This window comes from Ricinus communis, chromosome 6, assembly GCF_019578655.1.
Source record: "Ricinus communis isolate WT05 ecotype wild-type chromosome 6, ASM1957865v1, whole genome shotgun sequence".
In the NCBI taxonomy this organism is placed as follows: Eukaryota; Viridiplantae; Streptophyta; class Magnoliopsida; order Malpighiales; family Euphorbiaceae; genus Ricinus; species Ricinus communis.
The window spans coordinates 24,217,969-24,241,682 of record NC_063261.1 but is presented as its reverse complement, the minus strand read 5'-3'; the positions used below and the strand labels follow the sequence as shown (position 1 = coordinate 24,241,682).

The 23,714-nt window shown below is 33.6% G+C and overlaps 4 protein-coding genes across 15 annotated transcripts; 1 reads left to right on the top strand and 3 right to left on the bottom strand.

Moving 5' to 3' along the window:
- Nucleotides 1–584: 584 nt before the first annotated feature.
- Nucleotides 585–6,119, top strand: LOC8267802 (eEF1A lysine and N-terminal methyltransferase). 11 transcript variants are annotated; one of them, XM_048375693.1, is made up of 3 exons: nucleotides 585–2,420; nucleotides 3,934–4,003; nucleotides 5,791–6,119. In XM_048375693.1, exon 1 carries the CDS (start codon nucleotides 735–737, stop codon nucleotides 2,259–2,261), a length of 1,527 nt encoding a protein of 508 aa, XP_048231650.1. In that variant the 5' UTR covers nucleotides 585–734; the 3' UTR covers nucleotides 2,262–2,420; nucleotides 3,934–4,003; nucleotides 5,791–6,119. The 11 variants fall into 11 exon arrangements, with proteins under 11 accessions (XP_048231650.1, XP_002530888.2, XP_048231649.1 ...); XM_002530842.4 differs by having other exon boundaries at nucleotides 5,200–6,119; XM_048375692.1 differs by having other exon boundaries at nucleotides 585–2,439.
- LOC125370411 (WAT1-related protein At1g68170-like) lies at nucleotides 4,819–5,331 on the bottom strand. Its single transcript, XM_048375696.1, has 2 exons — nucleotides 5,186–5,331; nucleotides 4,819–5,056 (listed from the first exon to the last, which is right to left on the bottom strand). Exons 1-2 carry the CDS (start codon nucleotides 5,329–5,331, stop codon nucleotides 4,819–4,821), a joined length of 384 nt encoding a protein of 127 aa, XP_048231653.1.
- A 590-nt stretch (nucleotides 6,120–6,709) lies between the features above and the next one.
- LOC8267801 (WAT1-related protein At1g25270) lies at nucleotides 6,710–9,120 on the bottom strand. Its single transcript, XM_002530841.4, has 5 exons — nucleotides 8,364–9,120; nucleotides 8,175–8,237; nucleotides 7,709–7,825; nucleotides 7,382–7,631; nucleotides 6,710–6,964 (listed from the first exon to the last, which is right to left on the bottom strand). Exons 1-5 carry the CDS (start codon nucleotides 8,558–8,560, stop codon nucleotides 6,770–6,772), a joined length of 822 nt encoding a protein of 273 aa, XP_002530887.2. The 5' UTR covers nucleotides 8,561–9,120; the 3' UTR covers nucleotides 6,710–6,769.
- Nucleotides 9,121–13,102: 3,982 nt separating this feature from the next.
- LOC8267800 (50S ribosomal protein L1) lies at nucleotides 13,103–18,376 on the bottom strand. 2 transcript variants are annotated; one of them, XM_002530840.4, is made up of 10 exons: nucleotides 17,873–18,375; nucleotides 17,719–17,796; nucleotides 17,367–17,408; nucleotides 17,188–17,290; nucleotides 15,579–15,643; nucleotides 15,449–15,493; nucleotides 15,258–15,365; nucleotides 15,072–15,159; nucleotides 14,184–14,230; nucleotides 13,103–13,485 (listed from the first exon to the last, which is right to left on the bottom strand). In XM_002530840.4, the coding sequence occupies exons 1-10, from the start codon at nucleotides 18,326–18,328 to the stop codon at nucleotides 13,399–13,401; spliced, it is 1,119 nt and encodes a 372-aa protein (XP_002530886.2). In that variant the 5' UTR covers nucleotides 18,329–18,375; the 3' UTR covers nucleotides 13,103–13,398. The 2 variants fall into 2 exon arrangements, with proteins under 2 accessions (XP_002530886.2, XP_048231622.1); XM_048375665.1 differs by lacking the exon at nucleotides 15,258–15,365 and having other exon boundaries at nucleotides 17,873–18,376.
- Between the last annotated feature and the right edge of the window lie 5,338 nt (nucleotides 18,377–23,714).

The window sequence follows — 23,714 nt, the reverse complement described above, 5'->3', positions numbered from 1 at the left end:
CATTTAAAATTATAAGATTTACAATTGCGTATTTGATAAACTCAAGCTTATTTAACGAGTTTTATTCCAAGCTGCAATCAGAATCTATATACGAGTTGAGCTCGAATTTATTAAATTTGAACTTGAGCTCTAAATAAAAAAAATTACCGAACTTGAACTCGAACTAAGTCTGAATATTGAAAAACTCAGTTCCACTCGGTTTGCTTGCAAGCTATTCTAAAATTTAAGAGCTTAATTCATAGATTTATCATACTTTTTTGCTATTTTCCCCATGTGATATTTATTTTATTTATATTGAAATCACAACTTATATATCTCAACCTATCAATTTTCTTCCTTTAACAAAATCTTCTAATTTCTTTTAAATTATTATTATTTAAGTCATAAAACAGATATAGATCTGCTTCATCTTTATTTCACTTTTCATTTTTTCTTTATTTTTTTTATTGTTTTAGAGCGATAATAAATTTTATGAGAAATTATACAATTGCTAATTTAAAAGGTTCTTGTTAATTACATGCACTAATTTTACTTTGTTCTCTCATCTAACTTATTAATTACCATAGAAACCGTTCCATCTACCTCCGAATGCTGGTTAGATACACAATTGTGTTCAAGAGACAATTAGGGATTAGCCGAGCCTGAAGAAAAAAGTTACCATCCTAATTCAGACCAAAAACTTAATTTTAGGCCAATTTACTCTCCTCAGACAAGTTTATGGGCAAATTGACCATATGAAAACCATAATTTTCCGTCATTTCCAATTTCCCATGATTTTTCTTGCATCAGCACAAAAACAAAAACCCAATAAAACCAAAGCAGATTCCACCATTGCCATGGCACTCGACATGACATCCTTCGAAACCATAATCCCCTCTCGTTTTCTCTCCTTCACTATCCCTCATCCCACTCTCCCCAACCTACTCCTCCGTGTTGCCATCCTCGACTCACCCATTCAATCCACTGAGTCACCCAGAGTCGCGGCTCTTTTTGTCCCTCAAAACCGCGAATCAGACTGGGTTTTCTCCACTGAGTCCGGTCATCTCCAGCTTCTCCTCTCTTCTCCTGGAATCTCACGGCTCATATTGATCGGTAAGAATCCAGTTAATGATGCTCCTGATTCACTGTTGATTTCTTATAAGAAAAATGGAGATAGCCAGTTTGTAAATAGCCTTGTACACAGCTTAAGACCTCTTTTTGTTGGTTTCTCTCCTAAAACTTGTGTTAAAGATAGGATATTTGATGTACCCATTTTGGATTATGAAGATAATTTGATTTGTAGTGTGGTTTTAGAGAGATGCAGTGGGGTATTTGTTGGTGAAATGCTTATTCAAGATGTTGAGATAGAGACTAATAATGAATTGGATGATGATGTTTGCAGAAAACGAGAGTTTAGGAGGAGATTGAGGTTTAAAAGAATGCCAAACTTGATTCAAACAGAGATTAGAATTGTGCCTGTAACAGGTTTTATTTCGGATTCTGTTACAATTGGTGGAGAAGTGAAGTTTAGGCCTGATGTTGGAACTTTAGTGCATCCATACTTCACACCAATGGTAGCTAGTTTGTCTTTGGTTGGTTGCCACATTAATGATAGGATTCAAAATGGGTTAAAGCCTAAAGCTTTGTGTTTAGGAGTTGGGGGTGGGGCTCTCCTCAGTTTTTTGAGAACCCAGTTGGGTTTTGAAGTTTTTGGTGTGGAAATGGATGATGAGGTTTTCAGGGTAGCAAGGCAGTATTTTGGACTCGAAAACAGTGAAATCCAGGTTTTCATTGGAGATGCAATGGAGTATTTAGAGACATTCGCTAGTCGAGGAAGTTCCTCAAATTTGGTTTGCAATAAAATTGAGGAAGATTATGTGAACCATTCAATTAGTTTTGACCCAAAGTTTGATGTTATTATGGTTGATTTGGATTCCAATGATCCCACCACTGGTATTAGTGCTCCACCATTGGAGTTAATTCAGAGGCATGTGCTATCAGCTCTGCATTCTATTATTTGTGATTATGGAATTCTTATTATGAATGTGATTCCTCCAAGTAGACCTTTTTTTGATACATTAGTAAGTAAACTTCAGGAGTTTTTCCACGAGTTATTTGAAATTGATGTTGGAAATGGAGAGAATACTGTTCTTGTTGCAAAAAAGTCACCTGTTTTATCTTCTGCCAGTTGCTGCCAAAATACTTTTCTTAAGAAATTAAAGCAGATGATATTGGGAAAGTACTTAGATTCCATAAAGAAAATTGACCCTAGTGGTGAATAGAGGTTGAGGAATTATATTGTGAAGATCTTCATTCAATGGTATATATGCTTCTATGGACAATATAAGCATTCAATCTGTTTTGAAGTAATTTCTTCTCTAGATCTACTCAAAGCAAGCATTGGAGAAAGTTGTATGCATCTTATGGGGACCAGTTGCCAGGTAATGGAACAGTCCAGAGGTACCTCTCATTACTTCTTTTATTATTTATTGTTCTAAGTCTTGATAAGTCGGATCGAAGTCAATAATTGCCTCTTAGAAAGAACTCATTTGGTTTATCATGTTAACAAATAGTGTTCTGATAAAATTGCTTGGAAATTATACGTAGAGTTTTCATTCTTTATGTGAAACATTGTAAAATTTTCTTTTGAACATGTATGCAGAAGTTACTTTTACTTTCTGTAGCTTTTAGATTAATGAGCAATTGGCACTTCATGCACTTGTAATGAAGCTTATAGACTTCCAATGAATAATCTTCTTCCAAAGCTTCACTAGGTGATAGAGTTTTTCTATATCGTTGTTGAATTCGTTTTATCTGCAGGTTACAATATGCTTATGTGCAGTAAGAGAGTGTTGATTTTAACTTGGGAAAACAGCTGAAATTGCTATGAACTTCAACAGGCATTCCTTATGATCAAAATATTCTATTTCTATTAAAACTTTCATTTTTTAGCTGAATATGACCATATGATTGTCTTGCCTTGTCCCTTTTCTTCTGCCACATTATGGTGTATGACTACTTTCATTGGTAATTTACATGATTAAGCTGTGAACTTTTGTGTTATTGAAGCTAAAGAATGATTTGTTAATTGTCTCAGTTTTCCAGCATAAGCATGTATTACTTTATCTTTAATATTATTGTGTGCTTCTTAATAAGTAGGCTGTTTTGCTTGTATTTTGCGTTAAGCCTCCTTATCTTCCCTTGTAAAGAGTCTGAACCTAATTCAACTGTGCTCTGAACTTAACCAAATTTTAAATACATAAGATTAGTTCCATGGAACACCCTGGCTTAGGCCTAGGATTTCCGTTGGGAAGTGTTAGGCATAAATCCTGTTGGGAATAAAATGGCAGGGTAGGGGAAAAGAGGGGACCTTCCCATTGTTGTGTAGATCATGTGGCATATTCAGAAAAAGAAGAAACTAAGATTAGGACTGAACTTTTAATACTTATTATTATTGCAATTGCTACAAGTATCCCATTTGAAATAAGATGATAATCCAACACATGCTATTCAGCTGCAACTCACTAAATTTGAGTATTTAGGAAACTTTATTGCCTCCCTAAAATGCTATTAGCTGGTCCATAAGTGAGTCAGAACTCAATATTACAACAAGAAAATAGCTGCTTTTCTAGAAGAGGTCAAACAATAGCTAAACATCTGCCGCAAAATTTCAATCTTCATGAACATCAGATTCTTGTATTACCTGAATGAAGAAAATAAGAGAGACAAAAAGAAAACAAAAAGCTTTTTGCAACAATTTTATGTATAAAATTTTGACATTCATTGGGTTTTTTCACTGGTTGTACTCAGGATGAGTTTCTTCTGAGATCATATTTCTTGTTTCTTCACTGGTTATATTCAGAATGGGTATCCCATGGTAATGATATAGTTCTAAGTTCCTGTGCTTCAGCTCACAAGATTTGATCAATTCATTTTATCTCATTGTTTTTTCAGGTTTCCTAATTGATGAATGCGACGGACAAAGACCAGTTGTCTGTATGTGATCTTTGGTACCAGTTAAGATGTAAGAGAAAAGATTTTGAAATGTAAACTATTATTGCCAAAGTGTTTGCTTCTACCTGGTATGATCTGCTCTTTTTCAGTAACCTGGAGGAACCATCTCTTAGGGCATTCACAATAGTGCTCTTTATTTAAAAAAAAAATCATTTTTATAGTAAAGAGTATCTTAAGAAATATTCAAATATAAATATTAAAATTATATTTAAGTCCAATGGACTCCTTATATTTTACTCTTTATTTCTATAAGTATTAATGGTTTTAAGTTTTTTTCCTTTTCTTTTTAATTTTTACAAACTTGCAGTACATTTATTAAATTTAAAATAGAGAGTGAAGTTTGGCTTTCCAAATATAGAGAGCCAAACCAACTCTCTACTTTATATTTAAAGAATAAAGAGTTCATGGTAGTCTTATATTATGAGATAATTCTTTAAAATAGAGAGTTTGACATATATAAAGAGCACTGGAGATGCTCTTTGCCGCTTAGCTTTAAATTACTTTGCTTAACCTGTCATTTTGTTAAGGTTACTGTTGCATACGCTGGAGGCTGGCTGCATTGAAGAGTTTTTCTTGCATATTTCTGTATTTTTTTCCTTTCCTTCTTTCTTGCTGAAATCAAATTAAGCCCAAAACATTTGTTCAAAATAAAAAAGGCTATGAGAAAATGCTTGACACTAGATGTTGCATGCAATTCATGGTGAATCAATTCTTGCAATCTATCTTCGAGACTTTTGTATAATATGGGCTCTGTCTATTTAGACTGCTACTATAGTTTCTGCATGTCTTGTAAATGACATTAGCTGGCATATTTATACTTTATAGTTAAGTTTGTATATTATTCTGTGTTTTACTTTCTGTTTTGAACTCATTTTGGCCATGCTGTTCTTTTGGCAATGGATTATCCTTTGAGATGTCTTTGTCATCTTCAGTGACTACCACAACTGTGTCAAATTTAGTGGAACTTGGTGTTGGCACTAATTTAGCTTGTTCATTCATCTCCTTGCCCTTACCCCAAAGCACCATGTATAGTCCACACACAATTAATCCTGCTCCTAATATGCTGTCATTAGCAAGAAATTGGGATTAAAATATCAAATATGCAGCTTAATATTATTCTCTTGCTTTGAGCTTGAATTGTTTGATAAATCTTAGTAACTGTTAAGGAAAAATAAAAATGAATGAAGGATACCTTCCTATGTGCAGCTTTTCTTCTAGTAGCAAAGACTCCATAATGGCTGTGAGCAGAAGCGATAGAGGATTAAAATTAGCCACAAATACTGGGTCTCTCACATGCACACACCAAGCAATGAGGATCACAACCACTCCAGAAATCATAATCCCCTGGAGAACCAAACCCAGTAATAATTGCAATTTAATGTCAGCAGACTAGTAAAAACTCAGCTTGCTAATCTTTATGCGGCAAAAGAGTGTACCAACAGTTGCAAAAACATCAATCAAACAGGTTTGAAAAAGGATCTTAGTGTGTCTAAGGTGGGGCCAGGAGGGTCTGGTCCCTTAACGCCTTCCTTTTTCTTCTCATCGGAGTTATTTCAAAAAGACTTGCCGCGGTAAGGAAGAAGGGGAGAACAAGCACACTTGGAGAGCGCAGTACAACGAAGAATTGTATGCTGCGTTCGGGAAGGATGAATCGCACCCGAAAAGGAATCTATTGATTCGCTCCCAATCGGTTGAGTGTTGGGAATTTGTATTTAGTGGTAGCAATGTTGTTTGTAAACGAATATATTTTTTGAATATGTTCCCTAAAAACTAATGAACTGCCAATCCATATTGCAGATTGCAGGTACAAGGTTTGAGCACCACATAACTTTATCTTGCAGGTCTGCATCTGGAGTTTTCACCCACATTTCTCCACTTTGTGGCAGATGGAAATTCAACAATGTTCCACGAATTCCTTGGAAATGGCTTCTAATAGATGCTCTTTGGCTTTGTAGGTTACATTCCACAAAAGATTTTGTTTAGTTACAATTATGTAGCTGGAATAAGTTTTGGGGCATTGAGGATAGACAATTACTATATTGGGTGAATGCATATACATTGCTATTATGAGAACTGTGCAGATGATATATTGACAATGGAATTAACAGTTTGATTCTTGACAGCAATTGGGAACATGCTGAAACTGTGTCCATTGATTGTGTCAAGTTAGCAAGTTTATGTAGTTTACAAACAATATAGTAAGGTGCTGTGCCAGTCTTTACTTTCAAGGCGTCTAAATTCAGTTATTGAAAATGGCAGTGGCAGCTGCTTCTTGGATATCAGTATCATTGCTAAAACTAGAATAGTATATGCACAGCAAAGCTCAGTATATCCTGGTGAGGAACAATTGGTTCCAGAAACCTTGACAGGCATTATGGTTTGAGTTGAACAGAGAATATATTCTTAAAATAGAAAAGACATGAATGCCTATCAAATCTGATGCAATGATAATAATACTACTGAGTTGTGTGAATGATGGCACCCTGATAACTTGAAAACAATCCCAACTGAAGAATGTGAGGATGCTAGGCTTCCTCTTCTACTAATAAACTTGGGGAAGTTTATATCTTACAGCACCCATAAGTAGCAGTAAAAGAAAGGGATATCTTATTTTAGAGGAAAATGGTGGCAGGTTATGCTCTCTTTCAATAAGCAGCAGCAGCAAATGGTAAAAATGACAAGTGGAAAACATAAATAATTTTAATGCAACAAAGACTAACTTCTGAAGGAGCATTGAACATTTTCGTTTTTCATTACAAAAATTGTAAAAATCTATTTAAATTTGGAAGGGAGTAGTGAGATTTTTACATACCGAATACACAGCTATGAGAAGCATAAGATTCCATCTCAATTTCCATGCACTCCAATTCCTCTCTGTGCTTAGGGCAAAAATCACACATTGAATTGATGCCATTATGGACATTAGAGCTGCGCTTGAGTAAGGGCAGGGATATCTTTTACTCATCTTTGTCTGCAATTCGAAACAATACAAATTAGGTTTTTATGGACTCATAGGAGGCATAACAGTAGTAGTATTCTATGTATACTTATTATAATGACGAAACAAACTTAGTGTAAAGGTGAAGATTTGAACTCAAGGACTGTACCTCTCAAGAGTAGAGCAAATATATTCTTGTCACCGTACGATTTAGATTGGTTTTACAAAGATCTATTTTAATATAAAATCAAAATTATGTGATTCCATTTCTAAATTTAAATTCTTTCTAAATTCTCTGTAGAAAAACTTCTATTACTCTTTTCATATTTACGAAAATCAAGAGCAAAGGAGTGGACAATTTGAAGCAGACTTGACAAGGGAGCATATGTGTTTAAAGTGATCCAAAGTTTGGATAGTAAGGGGCCATAAGAGTGTCCTTATAAAAGCTACCTGAACTATCAACCACACTGCATAAGAGATGACACTGCCCAATGCCAAGAGGGAGCCAAGAAAATAACTTCCATTGCCATTACTTTGGCCATTTTGCTGCTGATTGTGTTTCATAAGGTTAGTATCTATTGACCAAATGTTGATCTCTAGACCCTTGTAGAAAGTGAGGATCATTGCCCCTCCTATTTCTATTAATGTACCCATCAACTTGGCCTTCCCTATTGTCGTCTTCAGCATCAATTTCTCCAACCTGAACTAGTCAAAACTGGAAATTATGTAACCAACATATGTATATTTTGTAAATGTTTGATTTAAGGAAAGACATACCTAAATGAGACAGCCAATATCAATGTCAGAGCAGGAAGGAGATTGGACATGGCACTGACATATGTTGCAGATGTTAAGGCTATGCTTTCCACATACATATTTTGGGTCACTACTCCTCTACAATTAATCAAAGTGTTATTGCCAGAACAAAAATAAAATAATGGTTAAATGATTCAATACTTTCACAGCCACATCTATATAAACTTTATTTGAAATAGAATGCACTAAATACATTGAATAACTTATGTAAATAAGAAAATCTAACCTATCCCTTAAAAAAAAATTTAATTTCTTAATCTGTATTTTATTTAGACGATAGATTCACACTACCGAATCTAATCTTATCATTTAAAATTTGAAAAAATATAATTCAAAGCCAAAATACATTACAACTTTTAAATAAAAATAATAAAAAACAATTCATATTCTTCCAACAAAATTTGAGAGTTTGGCCAAGTAATCTTACCCAAATAACCCACATAGAAATGCTTGGAAAACTACCATCCATGTAAGTTGTGGCCTCTTCTTCCTTCATGCATGTCACCAAAAATGATCAAAAGAAATGATTACAAGTTAATTGGTCTCTAGATTTGTGGAAAACCAGAAACAAAAAAAAAACAAAAAAAACAAGAAGAAGATAAAGTAAGAAACAAACCTTTCAATGATGAGAGCAAGAGGAACTAAAAAGGCAGTAGCAAAAATCCAGCGGTAGGCAACAAGGATTCTCAAATTCAATTCTTGATTTGCAGCCAATTTATACAAAATATTGACTCCAGTAAGTGCAAAATGAACCACCACCATACCTATTGCTGGCTTAAACACATCCAGAACTTCCCAACTTTTCCTCATCATCTTCTTCTACAAAATTAATTTTGAACCCTTTTTTTATTTCAAGATTTTTATTGAGAAAGACTAGAATCTAAGGTACATGAAAAGAAGAGGCACAAGACAAAGATTACTTTAGGGACTAATTTGAATTTATGCTTAATTTTTAGCAAATGTACTAATTAATTAAGAGATTTAAGCTCATTATCTTAACTAGTGTGAGACTAGTAGCTTCTTAATCCATTTTTTTATGTTTTTTTTTTTTCTGGGGCATGGCATGATCATTAGTTAAGAGTTGACAAAAACTGAAATAAACAATCTTTTATTTATAGATTACACAATCTTTAGCTTGACTTTACCTTTCAGTTGGAAATGTATATTTATGTATATTTTGTGTCATGTAAATAAAATTGGTTATAGGCATGATTCATTGATAGCAATCTTATTAGTAAGAAAATCTATTTCTCAATTTATTTATCAACAAAAATTGTACTATAGATTCTTTTCAAGATTCTGTAATGTATCTTTAATTTAGACTTGTGGAATAAAAACAATTTTTCTCTAAAAAAACAACATTGTCAATTGTGAAACCATTGGTACTATTGTATCTTTAATTTCGAATCCGATTAAAATATATATTTCAAATATGATTAAAATATATGTACGCAGTATATTCTAAATCTGTTTAAAAAATTATCTTTATTATATGAACCGTCCCAAACTTAAATAGAAATATCTGTATAATTCTAAATCTGACTAAAACCCTTTAGATTAAATAATTATTAATATATTTATAGCTATTTAAATGGATAACGAATACTCTAACCGTTTATATAAATGTTGGAGTAATTAAATGCGTATCCATTTATCGAACTCGTTTACAATAATTAAATTCTAAAATATATTTACAAAAATTAATGTAAATAAAATAATACAAAATATAAACTAATCAAATTTAAATATTTAACATTAAATATTTAATATGTTAATACAATTCAAACATAATTTTAATAAAATTTAAAAATAATATTCTAAATAATAAAAATAGAATAAATTTTAATATAATTAGGTTAGAGTCATGAGTACCGTGTGTTCAATACCCGAATCTGATACGAATAGTAAAATTAAATTCTAAATCCGTCATAAACGCATTTATTATTATTTGAATTCGTCGTATTAGAGTTCGGTCGAGTCGAGTACCCGAAAATACTCACTCAACTGCCACCCCTAGACACAACAGATTGTATGACTTTTTAATAATATTTTAGTATCTTAAATATTACATTATTAGCCATTCATGGTCAAATTTATTAACACCGTTGATAGTTTTGATTATAAAATCTTAAATAAAATCTGATAGTTGCAAAATCACTTTTGTTGATAGATGGTGAAGTTTAGAGGTTTATAGTCTTATCATATCATCCAAAACACATCAAAATTGACTAAAATTTTAAAATAGTTAAATTATAAAACTATTTTCTTTCTTTTTGATTTCTGTCTAAATTTTATAAAAATTGACATAGATAATTTTGGATGAAAGCTAATTGGGTAAAAAGTGAAATCACAAGCAATTAACACCAACTAATGAGTAATAACTAATAAATTAACAATATTTGTGAAGTAAATATAAATTATTAACAGTTTAACTCATAAACTACTAAAATGCCATAAGAAAAACTACATAACTTTTTACCTTAAAAATTAGATTAAATAGTCAAATTTTATACTTTTCTCTTTCTTTTTATTATTTTTCTATTAATTAATAATTTTAATCTGAATTACAAAAGAATCCATTCTTTTTTTTATTATTTTACTGTTTATTATTCAATAAAATTAATTTTTTTGTCTAATTTTTATTTTTACTGGAATTTATAGAATTTATTTTCATGAATGTGGCAATATTTCTCCTTATGGTGCATTATGAATTCTCTTTATGATATCAATCATTTTTCTTTTTAGGGAAGCCATTAGTCAGTGTGAGAATTTTGATTTTTGATTTTCTTGCACTCGGAGCCAAAAAGTTGATGAAAATCTGCTTAATTATAATTTTTAATTTTTGCCACTTCAATTAGAAAAAAACTTACCATTCAAACCCTTAATTCTTTTTGTAATTATATTTGGAGATAAGTATAAAAAATACCTTATGATTTTATTGTTTACAATTTTCAGAATGCAAGTGTTTTTTTTTTTTTCAGATAAAAAATGATATACGGTTATAAATTATGTTAAAGAAATATTCTTATTATTTTTCGATTTGGAAGAATTCAGCTATATTTACTCCGATCAATCATTAATATTATCATATTATCTGTGTTTGATAAGATAAATTTAGAGTTTAACAAATCAAAATATTGTTATTTGACCGTCAAATCGATTTCATCAGATCTGTAACTTCTTATCCATGATTTGATGATTAAACAACCAAATTAAAAATTGTTAAACTATAAATACATACTATTATACATGGGACAATTTAATAATTATAGCCGATCGAAGTAAAAATAGTTAATTTTTTTATAAAATAAATTTCTTTAATAGCGAAACATCTTTTTCGGTAATGAATTATTTCTTTTTGTATGAAAAAATAACACATATTAAAAAATAAAAAAATAAAAAAATACTTTTCTTATATTTATTTCTTGCATATAAGTATGATAATGTAATTCTGATAAGTGAAAAGACTCATTCAACCTATAAAAGAGATAATTGATTGAATTTGATTTTTGTTTTTACTATATTATCTTTATTAAATTTTTACTGATAAAAGAACATCTTCTAGAGTATATATTATTTATAACTCATAATAAACAAATATTTTTAGGTTAATGACCAGAAATTCCAAACCTTTCCATTGAACAATGGAGCATCATACTTTAGTGAATTTGACATCATGATGTGAATAACTCCTCTCTCCCTTGATACACCTAAAATTAAAAAAAAATAAAATAAAATGAAATACTAACTAAATGTCTAAATTTGTAAAAAGAAAATCACCTAAAATATAGAAATAAAAAGGTCAAAATTAAATAAGCAGGAATTATAAATTCAATTATCATTAATGTAAGTTAATTACCTGGTTAACTGATAGTTAATATCTTGCTTGTGTCTGCATATCATATGTGAGATCCTAATACTTGATTTCTACTGAATCAATACCTGGAAAATCTTTTTTATATACAAAAATGTTTTATCCTCAGATGAAGAACTAAATTTTACAATAAATAATTATAAGAAAAAAAAAAAGAAATATAAGTTGGAAGAGAGATGCCATGCAAGATTAATGGATTGAAATTATAATTATATTAATGAATCTAACCTGTTGTTCTTCTTCATTCTCTTCTTCAGTTGCATCACAGAAGTGATCTTAACAATTTAAGCTCTCTCTCTCTCTCTATATATATATATATATATATATATGATTTTTGTTTATTGAAAAAAAGAATTGATTTCCATGTTTTTATCTATGGACTGCAGCAATAATTTAGATTATATTTAATTTAATTTCCGGATTTCTCAAGGCAATTTCAAAAGGGAATTCCACTCTAATTGTGTCCGGTTTTGTGCTAATTTCATTGTGATTACGACAAGAAATGAAGTAATTAGTGTTCATACAATGTTGTCCTTTAAGTGCTTCACAAGCTAATTCTATTTTCTATATATGTTTTGCAAGACGGTCACATAAAAAAGGTTTGAAAAAATAAATTTATTTTTCTATTCAGGTAAGAAGTATTGGCTAATTCGAGTATTTACTAATGTAATTTATTTAATTCACTCAAAATGATCAATTGATTTTTACTAAAATAGCATATTTTTAAGTAAGTGAAAGACTTTAAAACAATGAGTTGTGTTAAGTTAATTTTTTAAATTATCGCACTCTGCCCAAGTGGTTTTTCTCGTAAAAAAGGAATTATATTATGATAGTTTTACACTATTCAATCACTTTGTCCTATGCCTCAAAATCAATGATAATGCAGATTCATAATATGAAAAAAGAATTGAAAACTTATGTTAACTTTAATTTTTCTTTTTCAGTCCATTAATTTTAGCAAATTCATAATTGCTAAAGACTTCTAATAAGTATGACTTTAAGAATTTAAATTCATAATTGCTAAAGACTTTTAATAAATATAAGAATTCAAACTCGTGATCTTTAGAACCGTGCCACTGGACAAATATCACATTAGTAAACCAATTTTTCTAAAAGCAATAATACAAAATATTTTTTTATAAAAAATCTTTTTACCGGAAGCCGTAACAGTCAACGGTGAGCAAAATCTGAATTAGGTCTTAAGAAGAGGACTAATCAATCAATTAAATCAAAATATAAGGATGATTCCTTAACCAATTACAAAACTAAAGACATTTACTTTGAAACTTCTCTCCAATTCATTTTGTATGCTTTTCTTATTGAATCTTGAATCTAATTCACCTCTCTGTGAGTTTCCATCACATTCATTGGCAAAACAGTTTTAGCTTTTTGAGTGACAGATGTGGCTGCAGTCCATTAAGCATGAAATAAGTTGCAGCAAATGTCAACACTGCCATAAATTTTTCAGGACCAACAAAACAAACAGTAACACTTTGAATTTTTCCATGATAATCGTGCAAAAAAAGTTGGTACAACATCAGTGGCGCCTTGGCGCTGACCTTATAAAGAAGATTAGTACTTTCCTTTTTTAAGGTAAGAAAAGACTCTAGGATCTGCTTGAACTTGGAACGATATGTCAGTAATGCTTTGGATAGCAAGGCATTGAGAACAAAATGAATGGCAAAACTGAAATGACACTCCTATACTGATTCTAGCTACTGCTCAACAAGAGAAAAAGAGAGAGAGAGAGAGAGAGAGAGAGAGAGTCGAGCTAGATTTATGCTGGCGACTTTAGATGAACTTTGTTGTAATGATCTACAGCTTTGGATAATGACTGTATTGAAACAGGGAACCCTGGTCCCATCTGCATATAAAGGAAAACAATTATTTCAAGATATAAAAATACATACAAATTGAACCGTATGTTTGGCTGCCATTGTTAAAAAGCTGTGAGTCATGAGATGACTAAACCATCAGAAGTTGGCCAGTTTAGAGCAAGTTATTCACCTCAAATAGGAAAGCTCTGTCTCAAGAGAAATATGACTAAACTGAACAGATTATCCTGTATCCTGTCTACATCATTTTATTCAAAAGGCAAGGTTGCAAGACCATTAGCAACTCTTTTCTTATCAACATTCTGCTTTTGTTTACATATGCACGCAGGCACGTACTTCCTAACAACTTTCTCACCCATTGACATAAATACTCCCCCTAAAAGATAAATGAAATAAAATGAACGCTAGGTAAATCTTTCTCTGTTTCCCTTACTCATCCTTCGCAACTCTAAACCACAACAAGAACTAAAAACCTTTCATTTCAAGTTCCGGAAACTTAATCTTTTTGAAATTATATTTTAGTATCTTTTTTCTTCATTTTAAGTGAAATCCACAAAAATGGCTTGTATAAGAAAAAGGACATTGGACATGGCACCTGATGATCCAAAGTAACAATTTAATATTCAAGCCTAGACAGATGTACTAATTTCAGGATAATATCCTCTAAGAAATTGTAGACATAATAAAGAGTCTGATTAAAGAACATAGAAGAATTTCAAGAGCATACCGTGCTGCATATATGGACTGTGTTCACATACCCAGCATATTTGGAAGCTGCAAGATAGAAGGGAAAGCATTTGTTAAAACCTGGGAAAGGTTTTGATGATAGGCAGGCAGAATATGTATTCTTTATTCGAAAAGGGCTTTTTAAACACAGGCATTGCCATTCAGAAAAAAGACCGTTATAATTATATATCGTCACATATGTTTAATTTCAACTGATTTTAATCAATATAGAAGTCAACTTTAACGAATAGAGATTCTGGTTTCGGAAGCTGATGCCACCTCAGGTGAACATCCTTTTATGTACAATAAAAGCTAAACTTAAGTTTGTGACAGGTCATGAATTATTCTTAATATGTTGATTTTGCTATACACCATATAGCTTTGCAAAAATGATGATCGGCCTACTATAATGGGATTTTGGGAGTCTATTTTTGGGCCTACCATTAGGCATGGCATAATCATTATCAACTTGAATGAAGCACATGAAACAATGTTCTACACATTTTGTACCTGTACTTTACTATATAGTTTTGTTACTTCCATGTCTTTGCCATTAAGTTGGTACTGCCATATGTTATACTGTATTCTTTTCTCTTAGTTTCATGCAAATGATTCTAAAGACAAGCAAGATGCATACAACTAATTGCATAGACCTAACAGATTAGATCTTTCCTTTATCCTGGTTTGTTTTCTGTTACCACTGGGCTCAAAGTCACTTGGGCAACGGAGAGATCACTGAAAGGAAGAAACCTCTTTATTTCATTTTTGTGATCATCACAATTATATGACCAGAATAATGATGAAGTACACAAGCGTGGAACTTTGAGATAGGTTTATTTGCCAAAAGAGTATAAATGTTGCAAGCATTTATATAACAGATGACACTTACTCTTCTTTAGGCCAGCAGGCTTTGCTTGTAAAATTGCGTTCATAAATGCACCGACATTCTCACGCAAAGACTCCTCCGAGAAACTGACCTGTGAATAATATTGCAACCTCCATGAAACTCACAAAATCACTTGTGGCAGGCATCCTCTCGAGATGAAACATTATATATATCTCAAGATATCATTACCTTTCCAAGTCCCACATGCACAATTGATGTTTTGTCCATTTTAAACTTAATCTGATTTAATTTTGCTTGTTTCACAGCCCTAGAAACATCTTTGACAACGGTTCCTTGCTACAGAAGATATATACAGGTGAATACAAGCACAAATTATCTGATGATAGGTGTATCAATGAGCTAAAAAATAACACACTTACTTTAGCATCTGGCATCAGTCCATGACGATTAAGAATCCTTGCTAACTGAAATATAGAACATTATTTTAGAGCAGATAGTCATCATTTTGACATAATCTGGAAACTACTATACCCTATCTATATTCAGGACCTTTACTACACGGGGAAATATTTGAGTAGTTGTGAAACACTTGTCAAAGTCAATCTTGCCATCACCTGCATGGATACATCATCTGGTGTCAAATCCAAATCTTAGAAATTATACCTCTCAAGCTGAGTGACTGAGATATTCAAAAAATTATTAAGAAGAGAAAATAAAGGACGGACTAAGGGTGGTGAGAGGTCAAATGGAGGGGAATCCTCTTCTTAGCTTGTTTGGCTAATGAATTTTATTAAGAGGGGAAGACAAAAGAACGGTAACTGCAGTAAAAAAACAAAAGATGCGATCAAGGCAATTAGGTCCTTTTATCACTTAAGGTGCAAAGCACAGAGACTTCACCAGGTGAAGTGAGGTACAGAAGTTAAAAATCTCAGAAAATATTAAATGTATACTTAGTGCGTGCATGTGTTTGTGTTACATGCATAACAGCAAAATATATATCTCTAGCATCAATAAGAAAGTTTTGAAAACATCAAGGAAAATAAATAAGTGAAGACAACTAATTGTGAAGCCAATTAGTTAAGAAACATAATAGAAATATTAGACGTTGCAAAGTAGAGAACAGGGTGTGGTTAAGTTTGCTAAACTATTTAGTAAATCAGATTCGAAATAAAATTTATAAAGAATAAACAACAGTCAGGTTGAATTAATAATTTAATATCATTCAGAGACCATCAATTTGAATCAAGTAACAAACCAACTTGAAATCCAAAATGTGATACATTGGCACAAAAGGTGCCTTGTAATCATAGTTATAAAAGGGACAAAGAGTCCTGGGATGTAAGCAAAGGCTCAGTCGCACATATGACAGAGGTAAGAGGCAAAAAAGAAAAACTTAAAGCTAATCTTCAAAAAATAAGATAACTAAGCTTATATGTAAGACTACTAATACTAGTTACATGGCATGTGCAAAAATTTAGCATCAATGTTTTTCTGAATCCAAATAAAAAAAAATGAAACTATCTATTATACAGACTTAAAAAATGATACTCCTACTCTAGACAGCAATGATGCCTAAAGTACGCAATTATAAAAACGATGACACATCAACAAACTCACTATAATCATCTTCTTCTTCTGCATTATCAATTTTCAAATAATGCAATGCTTACAGTATTCAATCAATGATCAAAGTTTTTCTAATTGCATAACAAAATATAGTTGCATGCTTACCAAATACTACCTCACTACCAAACCAACAATGGAAAAAAAATAGAGAAAAAAGCAAACAACATAAATAAAAAGAAAGAGCGCTGCTCATGTTTGAGGATCATGAGAAGATTAAAAGAAATAAAGAAAGAAAAAAAGAAAAAAAAAGGAAAGAAGAACAAGAGTAGAATACTGAGAAAAGCAAAGAGAAAAAACATAGCTTTTGTTCCAATATATGTGAGGCACACCTTTTCTGTGCCTTGTATGCGCCTTTGTGCCTAGGGGCGCACCTGAGTGAGGTCACCTGCCTCCTAGGTTTTGAGGGGCACAGGCATGCACCTCTTGTCCCTCGCACCTAAGGTGCCCCTTTGATAACTATCTTTGTAATACTAGGATGTTCATTATTGCTCTTATACAAGTACACTATACGATAATAAGAATGGAGCCTTACGTGCAATTTGATCAATAAGATCAGTACCACCAACAACATCAGCTCCTGCGGCTCTAGCTTCATCAGCATCTGCTCCTTCAGCAAAGACAGCTATCCTAAGAACCTGAAAAATGGGTGGCTATCAGATCAACCACATTAACTATGAGTTACCAAAGTCGAACAAGTATGAGTCTTAATACCTTCTTACCACCATGAGGCAGAGACAATGTACCACGCACAATCTGCAACCCACAAAATATCGATTCAGTGAATGAGAAAGAATTATCTTATACTATTAGAGAATCCAGTTAGCTTGGTGAAAAAATCTTGGTGTCTTAACAAATGTCTGGGCTCTATTTCCCCTCCAAATGTAAACCCGGCCATTAGCGCACAAGAAAACATGGGAACATGCAAAGAAAATCATAAAAGTAATGCAGCCACCAAAAAAAATCATGTTGCTTTTCAAAAACTTAAAAAAAAAAAAAAAAAAAAATTGAGAGTAAACTAAACTCACAATTCCATAGACCAAATAAAGGGGAAAAAATTATATACCAGGTCAGAACGAGATTTAGGAATGCCCAATCGAACATGAGCTTCAACAGTTTCATCAAAGGTGGTCCTGGCATTGGCCTGAACAGTAGTTACAGTTATCAGAATCATTATTTAAATGTGAAATAAACGAAATTAGAGTGAGCGAGTAAGTGACCTTGAGTTGCTTAATAGCATCAGCCAAATCAAAAAGAGGCCTTGTTTCTTTCTTGACAGGCTTAATCAATCTAGGAAAAGGCACTGATACTGTCTCCTCTTCTTCAACAACTCTCCTAAATCGAATAGCTTCAATCTTTCTGGTCTCTCCCTCTATTTCTTGATCCTGAGCCTCCTTTTTATACTCGGGTAGGGGAGCAACTCGTGTTGATGGATGTGAGGACACTGCGTCTTTCACATATCGAATATCTTCCCGTGTTAATTCTTGATTTTCATTTTCATTTGCATTTTTATTCTCTTCTTTAGGCTTCACCGGGTATGATACCGGTTGAATTGGGACAAAAGGATTTGAATCAGATGTTGAGAGATACCTACTGTGGAATAATGAAGAGAAGGGTTTTGCTTTTGGTTCGTGTGGGCAGTAGCGGCCAACTTGAGAGAGAATGAGCTTCTTCATAGCTGCTTCTACTATGAGTTTGAAGTGGGACTGCCAATAAGAGACGCAAAATTTGGGTTTTTAGGAAGGGGAAAACGGTACATATATGACCCTAATGTTTACCTCCATAGTCACATTGGACCTTAATGTTTTTTCTTTAACAAATACGACCCTAAGTTCTTTAAAATCACTTTTAAGCATAAATGGTAAATTTGCTGAGCTAAACTAAAAGGTTAAAAGAGTTTTCTTCTTCTTCTTCTAGTCTGCTTTAATGGTTATTTAGGTTGGACCCTAGGTCCCAACTTGGAGCAATTTTGGCTCCTTTTAAATTTAAAGCTAATAACCATACAACCTTCTCTAAATAAAATGATTCTTTTATTAGTAATGATAAATTTGTGACATATGAGTAAATTTTGACTGTATTAGAGAAAATATATATTAATTTTATTATAAAATAAGTTTTTTTTAAAGTTTATTAATTTTGTAATTAAACAATTATATGTAATATTTTGGCTGCATTTTGCGCATGACTGTTAAACACATTCTATTCAGTGACTGTACTGAAACACAAATGAATTTTATTAACGTCTGATGAGTATTTTAAACAAGTTTGATCTTCTAAATATTATACTCAAATTGATCATAACTTCTATGACGGAGGATAAATAAACTCTCATGAATAAAGAAAAACATTCTTGTCAAGAAAGATAAAATAAAAAAAACTTATAATTAAAAAAAAGTAAATTTAACATAAGATTCTAAAATAAACTTTTAACTAAATCAATACATCTTTATTAATGAGAAGCCTTTATTTATATATGAATATTAAAGTTTAAGTAGTCATGATATTTTATTTCATACATTTTTTATTGGTCATATATTTTTTCAAAGTTACTACTAAAAAAATATAAAAATATTATCAAAATCTATAAAACTCATACAAATAAAATAAAAAATATGATATAATTAATTATTTTAATTATAAAAAATTACTAAAGAAAATAAAAAAAAAACTAGCAAATAGTTCAAATTAACTATTATTAACTGTAAAAATAATAATAATAATAATAATAATCCGTGCATATTGTCACGGGCTTGGTCTTTTCTACCAACGAACCGTGCGACACTAGCTACTTTCTCGCGGAAACAAGTAAGCTAGTCAACCTTACTCTTCAAATTCTAGGCAAAATGCTAGCTAGGATGGCAAGAAGAACAAAAGAGAACTAGAGACAACTTGGAGAGCTTTTGTAAAGAGAGCTTTCTCACTCTTTTACTTGATTATGCTTGAATTGCTTGATTTTTACAAATGAATTCTTTAAGCTATATTTAGGCCTCCACCTCCTCAATGGACGGTGAGGATACATTCGATCTAATGGCTAAGATTAAGTATATAGAATGTTCTAGATGCTTCCAGATATTTCCAGATGATTCTAGAATATTCTAGAATCCTCCCTTGCTTTGTAGCGAACTCTGGAGGCTTTTTGGCCTTTGAACCTTCGTGCGAAAAGGAAAAATATGCGGGCTGTGACATTCTCCCCCATTCATTCTGGCGACGCCCTCGTCGCGTCCCCGCTGTATGCCTCGATTATGCCCTTGAAGTTCCTTGGTAAATCTTCGGTTTTGATGGGGAAGGAGATTTTCCATCACTAAGCCTCTCTCCTCAAACTCTGAGTGACTCTTCTTTCCATCCGCCCACTTCTTCATTCTCTTGGCGGCCTTGGTTAGAGGAGCACATGCCTTGTCGGCTTTTTCATGCCATTCCTTGTACTTCGGTAATGGCTTTAACAAACCGGCGAGCTTGTCTTGTTCCACCTTGTCTTGGTCTAACGAAGGAAAGTTAGCATTAGTGGTGGAAGCTAACTTTGCCTTGCTACTTAGCGCATCGGCCACTAAGTTTGCCTTTCCCGGCTTGTACTCCTTCGCAAAATCGGACTCCGTAAGGGATGCTTGCCATCTTACTTGCTTCGGAGTTGGCTTCTTTTGCTCGAGTACCGGTGGTTCACACGGAGCCTTGGATGGCCTAGTGTGGCTAGCATCCAACAACTCTTTTGGTTGCCTCCGCAACTCTTCGAACTCAAGGGGTGCTATGCTATAAGGGACTGCTGTAAGCGGCCTTGTACTTTCTACCAACTCCATTTTCTGATCCACCTCTCTCTTCGGTGGGAGCTCTTTCGGTAATTCCGCAGGCATTACGTTCCCGAATTCATCTAGGACCCCTGTTATCTCCTTTGGCACTTCATCTTGTGGCGAGATTGCCACTTCTTCCTTTAGCGCCGCAAAGAATGACGGCTGAGCCTTCTCTACCCGCTCAGATAGTTGCATGGCCGAGATCTTCATGGCTTTTACCTTGGCTTCTCGTTTCAATGATACCATGCAAGTATTCCCTTGCTCCAAGATACACATGGTATTGGCAAAGGGAAGTGGGAATGCATTCATTTTATCCAAGAATTCTATGCCAAGCACCATTTTATAGTCATCCATCGTAATAATGAAAAAATCCAAGAGGCCAGACCACTCACCGAGACTTACTTTGACATCTCGTGCAAATCCACATGTTGCACTCGGTGCTGAATTGACGGCCTTGAGCCACCCTTGCTCCTTCGCATACTTGATGCCAAGTCTTTCTGCCTTTTTTACCTCGAGGAAGTTGTTGTTAGCCCCGGTATCTATCAATGCTTCTACCGTACGGCTTCCAACCTTTGCTTCCACGAATAACCGGCCCTTCTTTTCGGACTTGGGCATCTCAAATTTGGTTTTGATGGCATTGAGAAGTTGCAGTGACCCCATTTTGGACTCCTCTTGCACTCATTGGTGTTCTTCCCTTTCTTCGACCAACGTAGAGAGCTTGTTCTTCGTAGGGCACTCTCTCGCCTTATGCGGTCTATCACAGAAGAAACACTTGATACGAGGCTTTTCTCCACCTTTGTCATCCTTGTTGCCATGGTTGCCTCCCTCTTTGGGCTTGTCAAACCTGTAGGAGCCTTCCTTTTTGTGGTGGCGGTCTCCCCCATTCTTTTCGTTGCCGTTCCTTTCTTGGTCAGGCTTGTGCTTGTCTTGCCTCCTGATCTCTATCAAGTATTTGGCCACGGCAATGGCGATGTTGAGATCTTGGACACCACGGCGCTCCAACTCCAACCTTGCCCAAATCTGCAATCCATCCGTGAATGCAAACAAGGCTTCTTCATCGGTATAGTTGGGAATCTCAAGGAGTGTGTCAGTGAATTCTTTGACATACTCCTTGATACTTCCCGTATGTGAGAGTCGCCGCAATTTGGCCCTTGCATCTCGAATAGCATTCTCGGGGTAGAATTGCTTCTTCAAATCTTCCTTGAATTCTCCCCACAAGTTAATGGTGCATACGTCCCCTTTTCTATGTCGCCACTCCTCCTTCTCCACCATAACATTGCGGTATCTTCTAGGAAGAGTGTGGTAGCGTCAACCTTCTTGGCTTATTCTACTAAGCTAAGTGCCTTGAAGTATTGCTCCAAACTCCATAGGAAGTTATCAATTTCCTTCGCGTTCCTCGAGCCCTTATAAGCTTTAGGCTTCGGAACATCTAACTTTGATGGAGTAAAGACTATCATAGGCACGCTTCCACTTCCCTGGATAGCTGCCTTCTTGCAGAGGATAAGCTCTTCCTCGGTTGCCACCAACCTAGCAACCATCCCATCAAGCATTTCCCTCAACGTCACAACCTCGGCAGGGAGAGTTTTCTCCACGATCTTGGCTTGTTCTTGACACTTGGATATCCCCTCGTTCAAGGCAGTTTGCATCCCCTCTTGAAGCTCTTCTCTTCCATTCTCGAGCTCCCCGATGCGTTGCTCTAAATCCCAGAACGTATCTTGTCCCTCGGCCACAGTTAGCTCTACCTTGGCTAGCCTGGCATCCATGTCAGACACAACATCCCTCGACCTTCCTCTCTCCTTCCTTGGTGGCTTGGACGCTTCCGGTTGGTCCTTCACAACCTCACTCTAGAGTTGCCTTACCTCTTCCGGAACTCTAGTAGCCTCACTTGCTCCTGATGTCTTTGCCATTTCAATGATTGTCTAACCTTGCTCTGATAGCAACTGTCACGGGCTTGGTCTTTTCTACCAACGAACCGTGTGGCACTGCTACTTTCTCGTGGAAACAAGTAAGCTAGTTAGCCTTACTCTTCAAATGCTAGGCAAAATGCTAGCTAGGATGGCAAGAAGAATAAAAGAGAGCTAGAGACAACTTGGAGAGCTTTTGTAAAAAGAGCTTTCTCACTCTTTTACTTGATTATGCTTGAATTGCTTGATTTTTACAAATGAATTCTCTAAGCTATATATAGGCCTCCACCTCCTCAATGGACAGTGAGAATACATTTGATCTAATGGCTAAGATTAAGTATCTAGAATGTTCTAGATGCTTCCAGATGTTTCCAGATGATTCTATAATGTTCTAGAATCCTCCCTTGCTTTGTAGCGAACTCTAGAGGCTTCTTGGGCCTTTGAACCTTTGTGCGAGAAAGGGAAATATGCGGACTGTGACAATATACATGTTATTTAGTGATTGGTGTAAACAAGTAATTTTATTTATTATCTTTTGATTTTTCAAGTTTGTGTTCTTTGTTTGTTTTTCTAGGCTCTAATGCTTATTGTCCACCCTTAGTTACTCCTCTGTTATTTCTCCCTTTTCCTTTTCTTCTTTTATTTCAACTCTTGAAAGAATAAATTTAACTTTTCTTATTTATGTCCTTTTAAAAGAAACTCTCAAAAAGTATTATATGATCTTATGCTGCTATCTAATTATGTAATTAATTAACAAAGTCTGCATATTGATTTATATTGTAGCGGTTTAATATTTCAATCTGCCCCTTTTTATCTTTTTTCTTTTATTTTTTCAAAATTCAACAACTTATGATGATTGTTTTATATTTTTGTTTTCAGCTGTCCATGAATAATCTCTATTTACACTTCATACATGGGCAAAAAGTACTTATTACAGCCTCAATTGATGTTGTGCAAACTTTGATTGTATATTACTGCATAAAGTTTTTTTTTTTTTTTTTTTTTGTGTGCTGTATTTTAATTTTCTATGTGTAGGCCTCCTAATTGATGTGAAGTACTTGATAGAATGGTTTTATTGTTGTTTTGATTATGAAACAAATGATGTTTATTGTTTGTACTTCAAGTGTTTGAAGAAATGCTTGAGATAAGAGCAAGGAATATAAAGAAGTGAGTTAGAAAGGTTTGAAGAATAATAGATCCCATTTGACTAATAAGATTGCCATTATGAGCTTTCAATTTTTGACTTAATAATTATATATATATATATATATATATATATATATATTTTTTTTTTTTTCTAAATGAGAGAGTTTAAAGGCTCTCTTTCAGAATAGTTTAAGGTGGTTGTGAATATTTCAAAAGCAATATGAAGATCC

Coding starts and splice junctions, on each gene's coding strand:
- LOC8267802 (XM_048375693.1), top strand. CDS start 735: ATGAAAACCATAATTTTCCGTCATTTCCAATTTCCCATGATTTTTCTT.
- LOC125370411 (XM_048375696.1), bottom strand. CDS start 5,331: ATGATTTCTGGAGTGGTTGTGATCCTCATTGCTTGGTGTGTGCATGTG. Junction 5,057..5,185: donor GAAAAGCTGCACATAGGAAG/GTATCCTTCATT, acceptor TGCTAATGACAG/CATATTAGGAGCAGGATTAA.
- LOC8267801 (XM_002530841.4), bottom strand. CDS start 8,560: ATGATGAGGAAAAGTTGGGAAGTTCTGGATGTGTTTAAGCCAGCAATA. Junction 7,632..7,708: donor ATATTGGCTGTCTCATTTAG/GTATGTCTTTCC, acceptor TGACTAGTTCAG/GTTGGAGAAATTGATGCTGA. Junction 6,965..7,381: donor CAGTGTGGTTGATAGTTCAG/GTAGCTTTTATA, acceptor TTCGAATTGCAG/ACAAAGATGAGTAAAAGATA.
- LOC8267800 (XM_002530840.4), bottom strand. CDS start 18,328: ATGAAGAAGCTCATTCTCTCTCAAGTTGGCCGCTACTGCCCACACGAA. Junction 17,291..17,366: donor TGCCTCATGGTGGTAAGAAG/GTATTAAGACTC, acceptor CCCATTTTTCAG/GTTCTTAGGATAGCTGTCTT. Junction 15,644..17,187: donor TCTTATTGATCAAATTGCAC/GTAAGGCTCCAT, acceptor GTATCCATGCAG/GTGATGGCAAGATTGACTTT.